General features: G+C 36.8%; 1 protein-coding gene across 1 annotated transcript in view; it reads right to left on the bottom strand.

Annotated features, from left to right (window-relative positions):
* The window catches only part of LOC114461190 (CUB and sushi domain-containing protein 1-like), a 478,378-nt gene that overhangs the window by 186,900 nt on the left and 275,163 nt on the right, over positions 1 to 16,315 (bottom strand). Inside the window, exons 8-9 of the mRNA XM_028443085.1 lie at positions 8,869 to 8,950; positions 2,610 to 2,734 (exon numbers count right to left, since the gene is read on the bottom strand). Of these exons, the coding sequence (XP_028298886.1) occupies positions 2,610 to 2,734; positions 8,869 to 8,950 (207 nt within the window). The remainder of the gene's footprint in view (positions 1 to 2,609; positions 2,735 to 8,868; positions 8,951 to 16,315) is intronic.

Here is a 16,315-nt window from a genome sequence, read left to right as displayed (position 1 = left end):
GCAGTCACAGACCAATATAAGTATACATCACAGGCACACACTGCAAATACAGAAAAAAACACACGTACATACAAAGTAACAGGATGTGACAGCCACCCTACAGTATGTGTCTGAGCTCAGGGACTGCCTGTCTGTCACAAACACACAGAGCTCAAGGCAAATACCACTGCAGCTATGGGGTCTGTGACATTGTCCTTACATGGACATCGGATGTCAATGTGTGTGCTTATGCTTAAGCATGTGTGCTTGCTGTCAGCTGGTTTGCAACATCAAAACCAACAGGGAATTGTCAATAAACACGTGGACACTGCATAACTGCTCAAGCCCTTGTGCAGTTAGTTATTGAGGCAGTCACTAAGGAAGAGAGCCATCATTTATAAAACACTGATGTGATCTTGCCTTTAAGGTTTACATTAAACCAGGGGATTTTTAATAAGAAAGGCTTCTTTGTCTTCCGGCTCAACCAGACCTGACTAAAGGGTAGCTCATTACTCGGCCATTTGTAGAGCTGCGTGGTGAAACGTTCATTAGACTTGGGTATTTTGAAGCAGGAAGACATCAGTGAATAAAAATGTTTTTGAAGACTGGTGTCCTATCAGGTCCGCCACCTTGCAAACAAAGTAAACTGGAATAAGCCTTTTCACACTTTGGAACTGCACACGTGCAACCTGCGGGGTCATAGGTCGAGAGGGATAAAAATGTCCACAAGCTTGGTCTGTCTATTGATATTTCCAACCGAACAGCGTTTGTAATTTTAGTCCAGAGATCTTTAGTGTTTTAATAGTGTTTATATTATTCAGATTACACATATTCGGAATCGAGGAGGGGACCAGGGTTTTCTGCTGATGTCACTAGCGGTCCAATCCGAACACGTTTTAAAAACCAATGGAGGTAGTTCAGTGGCAGTATGGAAACAAGTCACTTCCACACAGGTGACCCCTGGTGCACAAAAACACCCGACTCCCGACTACCGGAGAAGCAGTATCAAAGCGGAGACCTCCCTCTGCTTCCACACTCCTCTCCCAAGCTTTTAACATGATGTTATTGTTATGTATTTTCTGGATTTTCCTTTAGTATTGTTAGTTTCTTTTTCTGACTTGTGTAGTTGTTTTAACAATAATAATCAAAATATGTTAATAATTATTATTGATGGGACAAGCGAGATTGTGTGAAAAGTACGAGTTCTCACTTTAAAAAGGTAAATTTACAAGGTACACCATTCAATAACCTATGGTTATTTTTTATTAAGCTATTTTATTTAAATTTACAAATTTGAAGGAAGTGCACAAAATGGACAGTCCGATTAGTGAAACCGCACTGATCAGCTGATTGGTCACTGTATAAAAAGTCAGGAAAAACCTGAATTTTCAGCTCGTGTGCAGCATAAGCTTTAGCAGCTAACCAATACTTCCTGCCTTATAGACCGATACCCCGTTTCTGCAAAATATCTTTGAAGGAATCAACTCTCCAACGGGAGAAATAATCTATACCTCTATCAGACTCGCTGTCTGCACTGGCAACCATGGAGAATTTATACCTCTTGACCTTTGCGCGAGAACTGAACGAGAGCGAGATTTCGAGATAGTGTGAAAAAGGCTTATAGGCTCCAGCAGATGAATTAAAGAAATAATGATGAACCATTGTATTTCGGAATATGTTTTGGTACACACAGTAACCTGTGTTTGGCTCATCAATGACATTTTTCATAGATGTAAGACTTTATGAATCATTGTGCAGTAAATTCTCAAGTTGCCTCTTGTCCTTTGAGGGTAAAGCTTTTATAGTAATAAAGAAAGCATATGTTCCCAAAGAAGAGAAGCTGTCACTTAACATAACATCATGACAAAACATGCTGACAAATGTTCTGAATTTTTGACTTTGGTTTTAGTAAATTGTGCCATTCAGTTTATTATTGATCACTGGTAGAATAAGTGCAGTCTTGCAATAAACAAACAGCATGAAGCATATTAACAATGAAGCCATTCATCAAAGCACACAATTGCTTTTTAATTTAACTCTGATTCAGAAAACATTAAAAACACATTAAAAATTCATAGTTTTACATTTGGACTACATATATCTTACTTTACAGTGAATGTGAAATCCTAATGCGATTGCTGCTTTGCCTGAAAATATATGATAGCCAGTATAGTGCGTCATTGGTGCTGAAGGGTTAACGTTGTGCGCCACCTGAGAGGATGCACAGGAGTATTTGAAAAAATCAATCCTAGATAAGAATGCTTGCACTTTACTGTATCCTTAATTACCAGGATCACACTAATGCATTTGGAAGTACTTTTGTCAAATAGGAAGTCAATGCAAGAGTTTTTTTAAATGTTTTAAATGTTAAGTTTTCTACTTTCTAACTAAAAGCTCAAATTAATGATAGAAAAGTGTGTAATTGCGTGGTACATTGACTCATTTTTTTTTTAAAACTGTATGCCATATGATTATGCTGGGCAACTATATATATATATATATATTTATATATATACATACATACACACACACACAGTAATGTAGTTGATTTTTATCACCATTTATAAGCCATTTTACCATTGCACACACACCACATAAGCTCTCTGTAAGCCCAAAGAGCATGAACTTACTTCTGCAGATGGGTCTGTGATCACTCCAGGCAGCCAGGGTGTCTGTGACTCGCTGACAGGTGATACTTTTAGATCCTTGCAGTACATAGCTGTCATCACAACTGAACTGCACACTGGAGCCAATTCTGTGAAAGAGACATGACCATTGCAACAGTTATTACAGCAGTGCTATTTTAGATTTAGATTTTGCTCGGTGGTGGAGACAACTACTCAAAGTTACAGTATAGCGACATATGAAAGCACCTCATTGTGAAAACAGAAGATTCCAAGAGTGCATGATGAATGGAATATGACCATGGCAATAATGAGGCAGCTGATCATCATCATTAAAGGCCATTTTGAATCTATTACTCCTATTTATCTCAGGCACTATACCATCCTTTTCATGAATTATTTAAGCTGCCTTCTTTCCTTTATTTTTCTATTCTATTTCCTATCAGTTTTTTCTTTTTTCTAAATCTCCTATCATCTAAATCATGTGTCAAACTCGAAGCCCGGGGGCCAAATACGGCCCTGGAAAAACTCAAAGTCGGCCCACGAGGCAAAGTAGAAATGGCTGAGAAAACAGTGTTGACCAAATTATTTAGTTGTGAGTATCGCAGTAGGGTTGCAAAGGATCGTAAAATATCTGGCAAATTTCCACGGGAGCTTAACCCTGGACATTTTGGTAATGTTAAAAATTTTTTTTAAATCAAGCAGAAATTGAAAATCATTTTAAATCACTGTATGATATCTAAAAGTAAATATGGGCATCCATGCAAAAATAATACACTTAAAAAAAAATTTTTTTAACAGATTTATTTGGAAGTAGAATTTTAAAATTATTTAAGGAGAGTTGCATTGAATTTGTCACAATATTTGCAGGGGTTCACAGTTTTCCCATGCTTGGATAACACAATGGAAGTCATTTTAACTCTCAAATTGTTGAAATAAATCCTAATTTTTCCAAAATCCTGCTCAATCCTCAAATAATTTGACAAGATTTTCCTAAATTAAATAAATATAGTCACTACCGGCCATCTATTAGTTGGATATTGTTGGTGTCTTATATATTACATAATTTTATATAATTTATACATGGAAATACAAAGTAGCACTAATATGGAAATTGTTTGATTTCCCACCTTTGTGGAGCACTTCAGATCAAACTTATCTGTATTTGGCCCCTGAACTAAAATGAGTTTGACACCCCTGATCTAAATATTACTGTTTTCCAAGTCTCTCCAATTTCCTGTTGTCAAAAACATGAGATATTCAGCTCCTTAAGTGGAGTCTGCGTGGCTTCTTGTATCTTGGTTGCCCAATTCCTCCACCATGCTGACACACCATACAGTCGAGCATCTGGCAAAACAATCACGACATTGCTGAGTTTGGTGGTTGATTAGCTCCACACTGCTAACCACAGAGGGATGAAAAAAAAGGTTAAATCTTTCCCTTTGCGTGTTTGTCACAGGGAGACCGACACTTCGACCACAGTTTGTGCAACTATCATGAGCGGAAACAAAGATCTATTATCCGACCTCCCCACTGTGAAATACACAATTACAGGTAGGATGACTTCTCTTTAAGTCCCTGTGAAAGGAACCATACGTTGTCCTCACCACTGTGAATTGGATTATGTTCAACCCCCAGCGTGAAACCTTAAAGCTGCCGCCAAAGGCTCTGTAAATAAGGCTTTTGTTTTTTCTGTACAATTATGTTTCAGCTCCTGCTGCTTGACGTTGAGCGATGATTAGAATGACACCGTTATTACAGTGTGCAACTTACAGTACATACATGCACATGGAATAGCAGGAATAGAACACACATTAGAAACCTGTAATAATTTTTTACACACTAAACTTTAGTAAAGGTTTTTTTTTTACACTTTTTGGCCTGAACATAAACTCAGAATAATGTCAATTGAAATGACATTTCATAAACACCCACATATTACAATTGATACATTAGGGAATAGTCATGGCAAGAAGAAATGTCTGATTTTTAATTCATCTGGGTTTTCTTCTGATTAAGCAGAAGCTGTGACATGCCATTAGCATTAGCAATGACATCTAAAACTACCAAATAAACAACAAGTTATAAAGCAGCACTAAGTAACTTTTTCACCTTAATAAGTCATTCTCGTAGTCCCTGTGAGGGTAATACTAGTGATTGGGGGTCTTTTATCTCCCCCTGCTGTCTCTAGCCAGAAAACAGCATTTGCAACTCTCCCTGCCAAACTAATGCTAGATTATGATATGCACACGTTGTCTACAAATTCACTTTTCTCAAACTTATAGCCAGCAAAAAAAAAGTCAGAGATGACCTTTGTCTGAGGAACGGAGTAACTCCATGCAGTGACAGCTCAGCAGCAACACACAGCAATAATGTCGTCGCGGCAACAGGCATGCACACACTCACAACCCAGCGCTCCATCAGGCAGCACACACACAAATATCAATCAATCAATCTATCTATTCCTCCATCCATTTTCAAAGTCGCTTTGTCAGCACACAAACATACATCACACACATTTCCACACTCCCTTCCATGTTACTCCCACATCATTCATTTATTTTACTTGTCTCTCTTCCTCATGCTGTTCACATGGTCACATGGGACTATATGTGTGAAAGCACCCTTAGTGTCACTGTTGTATTAGGATTTTTCAGTGATCGGTTGCTACCGTCTTGGGAGAGCAAAGGTGTGCATGTAGCTGAGGGGTGAGGCAGGCGGCGGGGGAGGCGGAGTGTTACGACAGGGACATAACCAAAAGGGACCTTTAGGGGGAGCGCTAAGCACAAGTTTCTGAGTTCTGCTTTAACACAATCTTCCTTGAATCATGTAGTTTCTGTGGTTAGGGTGTTTTATTTACTTTACTTATCATTTCTGTCACAGTGGAAGAAATCGCTGTACGTAAGTACTGTAAGTTGGCATGTTTTCCCTATCTTTGCTCCAGGTCTTCCTCCACAATAAAAAATACATTTTGTTGATATATATGAGGGAAAATGTAGTCTCTAAATTGCTCGTATTACTAATTCAGTACATCAATGCAAAAGTCTGTCTCTATGGCCTTGCAACACACTGACATGCTGTTCAGGAAGTTGTATTATTTACTATGTATGCTTGGTCAAGTGAATAACAAAGGAAGATACATGAATCAATGTTTTTCTAAGTCAAAGAAATATGCCTTGAGGTCTTTAGAACCAGGACTAAAATCTGTTTATTATATTTTTTTTTTATAGTATCAACAACATTTTCACATCCTTAGAAAGAATAGTCGGAGAGAATACACCAGTCAGTATCTTCAGCAATTTGAATCTCATTTCTGTTTATATCAGCTGTGTCATCAATTCACCGGAGCTGACAGAGGCAGGCATTTGGTTGCGGATTTACTTACAAAGACATTTTCAAGACTGACTGAACACAAATGATGTTCCATTAGAAATTATTAATTTTGGTGAGTAAAACTTTTATTTTATTAGGTTGGTTTGAATTATTTTCTACTTTTTTTTAACGCAATAAAAAGATTGCAACTGTGTTAATTAGGGTCCGAAGTCCCATAATGGGACATAGAAACCTATTGTAATTGCTTATATTATTATACACAGGCAACCTTTAATCACTAATTTGACACCCTGAGCATGCCTACAGTCTCACCAAAATTCGCACACACCTCAGGCCTGCTGTAAAATGTCATAATTTAGTATGCCATAATCAAAAAACCGCTATAATATAATATACAAAGTTCAAACAGCCTAATATTTGATACACATAATGGTCGTCCAGGCCAAAACAATAATCAATGTGAAAATTACCCATCAACCTGCGTTCTCAGATGGTGCCACTTTAGTGTAACAGCTCTAGTGGAAAGATGATATGTTGTGTAGACTTCAAAATAGTGTTGGATGAGTTTTGAGAGTTTTAAGATGGGAGCAGGTCGTTGATGAAGAAAAAAACAGGTTGTGATCAGTGGGAGGGGCCTATAATGTCACCGGAAAATCCTTCGCCATCACATTCTAAATGCTGTATCTTGGCTACTTTTCAAAGGATGTGCATCAAATTCAATGAGATTGATTTTTAACTGGTTTTGCCTTTATACTGGGTTTTTAACTAATACTACTTTGTAAACAGTCCTTCTACTTGATTTTACTGGTTATACTGGTTTTTCCTGTTTTACTGTAATATCATTGCTATCGCTTGGCTAATGCTAGGTTATTGCTACATTGCCATTGTTAGATTAATGCTAATGCTACATTCATGTTATCTGTCACTGAGAATGTTCATGTACATACTATTTAATTTAAATGTTCTCCTGCACTACTGCACTATTATCTTATTATTATTATATTTTATTATTATTTTTCTTTTTAAATTGTTATTATTATTATTATTATTATTATTATTATTATTATTATTATTATTATTATCTTGTTATTTTATTTAGTTTTGCACATTCTAGTCTAACTACTGTTTATAATTATGTTTATATTTATAATTATTTTTTCGAGTTGATTGTTATTATTTAATGTTTACACTATTAGAGAGAGCACAGTTCACCAAGTCAAATTCCTCGTGTGTATAACATACATTACTTGGTCAATAAAGTTGATTCTGATTCTGATGTTAATGCTAGGTTCATGCTATTGCTAGCTAATGTTAATGCTAAGTAAATGCTATTGCTAGGTTAAAGCTAATATAAGGATAATGCTATTGCTAGGCTAATGCTAATGCCAGGTTATTGCTAATGCTAGGCTAATGCTAATGTTAGCCAAATACTTATGCGAGGCTAATGCTTGGTTAATGCCACTGCTAGGTTAATTCTAATGCTAGGCTAATGCTAATGTTAGCCAAATACTTATGCTAGGCTAATGCTTGGTTAATGCACTGCTAGGTTAATTGTAATACTAGGCTAATGTAAATCCTAAAGCATTTGAAATGCAATATCTCAGCTGTCTTTCGACCAATTTGCACTAAATTTGCTCAGGCCAAACCCCGATCCCCAACATTGGGATAACTTGGGTTACCAACCTCGGCTTCTTCTTCGGACCCTACAACCCCGCTTGCGGCTTGATTTTGGTTTGTTGCTTATAATGCCATTTATTATGGCTTCAAAAGCCCCATGAATCAGTGATTCAGCAATCTCTCTGCTCTATACTATATATATATATATATCTTTCAATAGCTGTGGGGAGATAATGATGCTATTAGAAGGTGATTAATTCAAGCTGAAGACCACTGAAAGCCTGGATATAAAATGCACAGTCCTCTTCTGAGAAACACATATCACAGTTTGCATCTCTTTAAAATCCTCAAGTCCATTAAATTACTCTACCGGTCAAAGGTTTTAGAACACCCTAATTTTTCCAATTATTTATTGCAATTTAAGTCATGCAAGTTCAATGAATAGCTTGAAATGGTACAAAGCTCGTACTGAACCACCAGAGGTTAAAAAAAAAAAAAGGTTTGGTTACCCCAAACTGAAAAATAATGTACATTTCAGAATTACACATTTCTGAAATCAGAGGGAAATTTCTTTAAGTTCTTTTTGATACCCCCCTTTAAATATTAGCTCAGTTCTCTGATAGCCCCTGCTCAAAAGGTTCAATCAGTGTTTTTTCTTCTGCAGTTGATTTAGTTTAAACCTAACCCCCAAACATCATTAAAGGTGCAGTCTGCAACTATTGTCACAAAAAGGACCAATCAGAGCCAGGATTGTGTTTGATGGACTGTCTGACAGCTGTTGCTCACAGGCCCCGCCCCTTTCCCGGGGCTGGAGCACTGTATTTTTTACAGTTTATGGTCTGGAGGAGTAGAAGATGGAATTAGTGACTTTTCTGCTTCAAAGGTAATTATTGCTGCTTGATTAACATTATGTTTGATTTGTAATTGTTACACTAGAACTCTGTAGTGCATGTGTTGTTCATGTGTGCGCAGCAGCCTCCGTGTGGGCTGCTGTAAGTGACAATGCGTTGTTGTTGCTGCTGCTGCTGCTGAGGTGTGTGCACATTGAGAGAGAGATGCGCTGCAGTAATATGCTTTTAACAGAGCATGTTTAATTACTGTGATGTTGCTGTCGGACTAACGTTAGCTTATAAGCTCCTCTGAGAGAGGAACTTTGGAAAGTTTGGAGGCAGGGCAAGAGAGCAGTGGGGAGGGAGGGAGCTGTGGACTGCACCTTTAAACAGTTGGAATAAAGTAATGAAGTATGGTAAGTATGTAAAGTTAGATGTTTACTGTATGTACATTAGAACAAATAAACGTGAAAGACAAAACTTACTGAAAAGTAGAGCCCATCCTCTTGCCGTTGTCAGGAACTCCAGGATCTGGGCAAACATCACCAGCCAGACCACTCTGACTCACTAAAAACACACACACAAACACACACAACAATGATTAAAGTGTCAAATGTGCTGCATGGGTTTCTTGTGTTAGAAAGTTGCTTGAAAAAATAAGTTGTCTCCCTGGTGCTCTTCAGTTTGAGGATCCAACTTAGAGTTTCAAAAAGATCTGGGGCACTCAGAGAGACTGTAGTTAAAAAGCCTTTATTCCATGAGGGCTATTTAATCATAAAAACCACGGCAACATGATTCAGCCAAACAGGCCTTCATCAGGGCAGTGACAAAATGGCTGCCAAGCTACTTCCTTTAAAGATTTTCAACAGATCACATGACCAAGTGAAAAGTTACACAACTACAATTCAAATCTGTAGAGCAGTTCATTCAGTGATATTTAAGAACATGAACAATGCATGATACAGGATTGATACATAGAGATTTTCTAAACACGTATTATATTAGAGCCCAGAAAAAGCTGTAAAAGAAAAGCTACAAAAAAGGAGAGAAGTCCACTACACCATTTAGATGTGGAAATTGTGTTGCTTTTAACGTATGTATCCAGAAAGACTCTCTTTATTATTTTATTTGTAACACAAGTAATTTCCCCCTGGGATAAATAAAGGATTTCTGATTGTGATAAATGTGAATTCCATTTTGACCAGAGACGATGAAGGTTTCCTTAAATCTTAATTATCTAATATATGAAAGTAAGCAAATTAAGTAAGTAGATTTCTACAAATTGTGAATGTTTCAATATGTTTCAAATTTTTTCAGTTCCACAAGATACAGCATCCCTCCAACAGAGAAAAATATTCAGTATTGCTCATCAAGCTTTTTGAGGAATCTTTGGCCTTCTTTAAAAAAAAAAAAAACTGTTATATTACTAAATTCATTGTTATTACTTCGACAACTAATATTATTTCTACTACCTTTAACCTAAGATGCAATGCAATAAAAAAACACAATTTACTTGATGAGATAATACAGCCCTAAAACTGTATCCAACACATTCAGAGACTCTTGCTGAGGTGTATCGTGAGCTCTCATTATTTGTCTAATTTATCTGCATGATAGTTTAAAAAAAATAATAATAAAAATAGAACACAATGGTTTTTCTTCTGCTCACTCTCTCATTGTATGGTTGTGGACTTTTTCTGGCTTGGAGCATCAGCTGCTTTCCTAAATCCTAATGTAAATGTAAATGAGACCAGGGAGAATATCCAGTTTAGAGCAGCTCTTTCATAATGGGAAGAAATAACAAGGGTTAGCAAGATGCCAAGAATAAACAGTAAAATAAATAAATCTAAAAATGCAACTTTATGAAATGGTATGACAATTATTAAAATTTTCAATACTCAGTTTTATATTTTTATGTTTCTTTTCTTGGTTTTTTTTTTCATTTTTTTTTTACTTGTACTCTCTTTTTACCTCATGTTGCCTGTTTCTGTAATCTACTCCCACACACACATGCGCACACACACACACAGAGCAGTATTTTACAAAAGAATAGCCGTGTTTTGTTCACCGTACCACAAAAATGCGGTGGATCGTTAGCTACATTTGCGTGGTTGTATTGTGTAGAGATGCTGTTTATGCATGTCTGTGTGAGATGTGATGCAAATAGCGAGCAGTCCTGGTGCGCCACTGTGTTTTTGAAGTTTTGTCCAAATTTCCACCACACAACAGCGTTCCACAAATGCAAAATGTCACTCAAATGCAAATGTTTTTTTTTTTTTTTTTCCTGGCATTGAATACAAAGATTCATGAGGTAGAAACAAACACAACTCATGCAAACAACATGAGATGGTAGATCGTCAGAAAAAAAACCCTGACAAATGACAAAAATCCTAAAGAAGATCTAATCCTACATTTGCACTAAAAAGACTATTCAACATTTGAATGCAAGCGTATGGTGCATCGCATCAGTTCATAGCATCAACGTGTCTGAGCAAAGCTTTCATCTCCAGCAGACGACTTTTTAGGAATTTAGAAAGGTAGTTCTTGATCATCCTGTGTTTGAAGTGCAGCACTATACTTCACTTTTCACTTCATTAGTTGAATCACTTCTTTTCATTAAAGAACTCGTAAATTTCATATTTACTCAGAATAAGCGGAGGAAATTTTTACAATTTACCCCAAAAATATGACTTTTGGCGGAATTAATGAGCCTTTGGTGATTATTGTAGCTGCAGTGACAAACAAATATTAGAACAGGTGTGATACAAGTTTCATTTTCTCTATATAGTGCTTTTTTTATTGATAGGAAGAGTTTATCTGGCTCCCTGATGCTGATTGGGTGAAAAAAGACACAAAGGCCCTAAGAGCAAAAACAAAGAGAGCTAAATGCAAGTAGAAAGTAAGCATTGTGTCTTTGCCTTGTAAATGATTTACAAAGATTGTCAATGCAGGTTATAACAGGTGCACTCCAGCTCTGGTGTTATATGTATATGAAATTTGAGATTAGTGGAAGAGGAGAATGAATATATTTTTGAATTACAGCAAATATTGCAACATATACATATTTCACAGATTTTTTTTAATTCAGAGATTAGCTTCATTCTTCAATCTCTGCAGCTGTTGTGTGTAAAGCTGACACTTAAAGGGACAGTATTATGAAAAACCTCACTTCCTAATGTTTTTTTTACATTTTGTAAAAAGTCAGCTCCAAATGGGCGAGTTGGATTTTTCCCACTTCATGCGTCATGATGAGGAAACTCCTCCTCCTGACAATCCTGGCTCCTCCAACCCTACATAAGTGTGTGAGCTCCTCCCTCTCAGACTACCTCAGACGTAAAACAAACATAGCAAAGGCAGGTTGATATTACAGTTAGTATCTTTACGTTCAGTTCAAAGATAATCCAAAGAGCAGCGTGAGCACTCCCAATCAGTTTCATTTTTAGCAGCTGTTATGTCGCCTTGTGTCGCTTTTATGGGATGATTTGACGTGTTTGTGACCCAATGTGACGCAGAGGTTGGACAAAAAAATAGACTACCATCATAAATTGATTTTTTGTGTGGTCAGAAGAGCAGAAGAAAGCAACTGTTAATGATTTACTCTCCTGCTGCTGTGATAAACTCATGCATAAGCACGAAGGCCCAAAAAACAGTGTTTTTAGGAGGGCTAAAACTCCAGAAAACAGGTGAGTTTGGGCAAATAAACCTCAAATACTATGTAGTTGGGGTTCTTAGAACAATTGGAGACGGGTGACAAAATGAAAAATACTGGACCTTTAACACCTGCCTTTCAAACATGGTAACTTAAAGCTGATATCCGGAGTTTCTGAGAAATCTATGTTTATGTATGATTCTGTTGAAATGCGAAAAAAAACCTCACTAGTCCTTTACTATGGTCTACTGCTGGTGGTCAATCATATACATTAATGTATATAAGTCCCTCCTTCGTCCTATAGACCTTTATATAAATGAAAACAATTGCCGAGTGTGCCCAGCCAATAGGCTTTGACTTCCTGTTTTTGAGACTTTTGCGATGCACATGCAGAAAAGTAGAGGCGTGGCTTCTGGTAGATTGGTCAAAGGCAGTGGGAGGAAGTGAGACTGTTTAGGGCGGGACATCGAGACATTTCTCAGAAAGTCCGGATATCAGCTTTAATGTGCAAAAATAGTGGGCTGTTTAACTACTTCTAGTCAATATCATGTTTAAAAAATTACTTAATTTTTGTTCTTAATTCCAAAAAAAACATTATGATTAAAATCCTTTTATTAAAGGTATTGTACAAGTAATGTATATTCTTCATAGGCCCATCACACAACGGTTTAATCACTGACTTTTGATAAAACATACTATTAGGAAAAAATAAAATATACAGTGTAGACTAAGAATATGTTTTAGGGCTCCTGTAAAGAGTGACACTGTGCTGTTGGTGATTAATGGTGTGGGAGAAACAAACAACTTCTTTAGAGGTAGTCATTAAAGCAATGTCAACGGAAAAGAGTAGAATAGACCACGTATGCCAAACTCATTAACCAATGTTATGCTAATTTGTTATTGATGACAGGGTAAGAGACCGTTAAGATAAACATGTAATTACCACAACAGGTGCCAGATCAAATCCCAGGGAGACGAGGCGCAGAGGAAGAGAGAGTGAACAGGTGTAAATGTATGCGTGCAAGAGCTGACAAATTGGGAAGAAATGTGGGTGCAGTGATAAACTCTCCTCGTTTTTTCATCTTCAATCCACTCATTGCGAGAAATTTCTTTGTATATCTTCCTATATTTTGAGCAAATATAATTGAATAACTCAACAACTAAAATGCAGAGTCATCTATCAATGTATCAACTTGTTTGTTACAGAGACCAGCACTGAATAAGAGACAAATAGAACGAAACGTTTAGAAGTTAAAAAGACATAATTGCTTTGACATTCCAAGGCCACCCATACTAGGATGGTTTTACTTTACAAGATTAATTTCAAAAGTGACTCACTCTAATATGACTTTCCAGCATTCTGGCAGAGACGACTGATTAAAAATCCTTTCCTTACAATGACTCATTTATTACAGTTTTAGAACTTTGTCTACTGAGTAAAACTACTTATTACATATTTCAGCCTCTCTGTAATTATGAAAGTAGCAGTAAAAAAAAGGGTAAAGTCAGGCACATTTTGTCTTACCCATTTTACTTCTTTTTTTTTTATATATATATATATGTATTCATATTTTCGAGTCATTTTTCATCAAATCTTTTTTTTTTTTGTTTGGTTTCTTTTTGTTGCCGTTATTATTTGTCATTTACCTTCTTGACTCTATCCCTGTGGGATAACTATCAATAAAATCTTGAACATAATACAAAAAAAAAAAAAAAAAAAACAGGCTAATCTATTCTCCGATGTACATTTCTGTTAGATAGTGCTTTAATATAGACTAGAGGCTGCTTTACACAGTCTTTTAGATGATGATTCATAAGCACTACCTTCTCAAGATGGAAAAAACTCATTACTTTCAGTCTCTAGTTCTTTTTAATGATTATGTATTACATTAAGACTGTACAAATGCTGCAACAGAGCTATAGTATCACCACTGGGAGGCATACAGTGTGAAAATGTGTTTCTTAAAAGTCCTTTTGGGACTAAAAGTGGATCTTAGTTTGAATTATGTTTCCTATGTTTTTACCTCCTAGTTTTTGCTTAATGGACAACATTTATACATGGACATGGGTTCCTGGTTAAAGTACTAACCTTCTTAATTATGCCCAGAGCTGAATTCACATATAAGATCCACTAGCCCTATAACAGCAATTATTCTCACAGTTTGGCTTCACAAAATGATTGGTGAAAACTAATTTTCACATGCCTGTGTGAAACATATGAGAAATCTATGTTTATGTATGATTATTTTGAAATGTGAAAAAATACCTAACTAGTCTTTTACCATGGTCTACTGCCGGTGGTCAAGTCCCTCCTTTGTCCTATAGACTCCTCTACAAATGGAAACAATCGCGAAGTGCGCCCAGCCAATAAGCTTCGACTTATAGGGCGAGGACTGTCAATCAAAGTGAATGCACGTGCTGCGTAAACTGTGCACGGAAACGAGGCAACTCGTCTCAAACAGGTATCAGTCGGAGCAGCAGAGCTTCATGGAGGAGTGGTCCGAAACTCCAAAGTTACCCATTCCACGATTGCCAACGTATAAAGCTTCTACTAAACGACAAAATAAATTCCGGGTACAAAGCTTGTGGATAAACGTTTGTGACTGCAACAGAATTTATCTCGGAGCTGCTTCTCAAAGGTGGAGGGACTTGCTGCTTTTAACAGGATTCTGAACGGACCAGGATTTGGCAACATTTCTCATGGACGGTAATAAACATGTTTTAATCAAAAGTTATGGCACTCTAACAATACATGTGTAGTGTTGTAGTTATGCGCGTGCACAAACAGAGGCATAGCTTCTGGTAGATTGGCAGAGGCTGGGGAGGAAGTAGAGCTGTTGAGGGCGGGACATCGAGACGTTCTCTCAGAAACTCTGGATAGCAGCTTTAAGGACCACTGGTCTTCTTGTGGAAAGTGCAAAAAGCAGTGTAATTTTAATTTTTGTAGTCTTGGTCAACGTCAGTGAGGGATTAGCCCCGGCTTTAGTAGACCATATTCAGCATGCTACAACATTTAGATTTAGGGAAGCACCAACAATGATATTGCTACAGCTGCCGTCAATTATTTGTTCTCTTATTCAAAAAAAAAAAAAAAAAATGAGAGAAGTCTAGTAGAATACAGCAGCATAATGCAAAATATAAACACATGCAGCATAAATTAGAGGAAGAATTATCAGTCACTGCACCAGTACGCTTATTATAAACCCTCATATATATATATATATATATATATATATATATATATATATATATATATATATTTTTTTTTAGGTTAGTTTTACTGATAGCCACCTATAGTGGTGATCACATCCACCCAGAATGAATGCTGATCCAAGAGTTATATTTAAAAAGGGCAATATGATTGTGGATTTTGGCTAACATACAGTCTGTGACCAAAAGCCTTGATGTTTGACAAAAATAAATATCAGTCTAAAAAACTATATATTTCTCATAGGATGTCAGAGTAAATGAAAGGATCCATCCCTTATTTCTTTCCTGTTAGCTGCCTATTCTTGGGCAGGTCATTTCCAAAAGATGGCGAGCGCCGCAATCGCAAATGTTATAGGGGGGTCAAATTTTGGAATTTATAATTCTCTGAGGGCCAACTTTTGTGAAGTAAAGCTAAAGTTCTTTTGTTACTGCCTTACTTTAAAGTCAAAAGTTATTTTGGTTATGCAGAATAAAAAGAAAGTTGAAACAATCCATGCACGCCTGGAAGTCCCTTTTGTGTCCAAGTGTGCAACAATTATTACCACAGTACAAATTAAAGGAGGAAACAACAGAAAAGCCCCTATGCTGGTTGAAGACAGCGAAGGGGGCGACATCACACCATAGCGGGTTAAAATTACACTGTAGGAGGCCCCTACACTCAACTGCGCTGGCGAGAACCCTGCATTATGCTGGCTCAGATTTGATCCACATCCTAACCTGGTCCCAACCAGGTGAGCCTTTAAGCCTAAATTACCATGGGGATTTATGCTGGTAAGAATTGAATATGCATCTTAGTACAGCACACAGAATAAATCCTGGAAGTTAGCATGATAAGAGGAAATTCAGCTTCATAGTACAGGTCTCACATGAAGGCTAAGCTAGCAACAGGCTAACAAATAGCATTAAAGCACTTATTTTACTTTATGTAGCTACTGTCTTTAAAAAGATTGGCAACCAGATATGTATGTATTTATAGCAGCTGTGAAAAAGAACAGTATTTTTTCAAACAAGATATTAAACGGTCTCTCTCTCACTCCCACTGTGTGTGGGATGATAAAATAAATTATTGACAA

The sequence above is a fragment of the Gouania willdenowi genome, chromosome 3, assembly GCF_900634775.1.
Source record: "Gouania willdenowi chromosome 3, fGouWil2.1, whole genome shotgun sequence".
Classification (NCBI taxonomy): Eukaryota; Metazoa; Chordata; class Actinopteri; order Blenniiformes; family Gobiesocidae; genus Gouania; species Gouania willdenowi.
The sequence above is the reverse complement of the archived record's forward strand: the minus strand, read 5'-3'. Positions and strand labels throughout refer to the sequence as shown.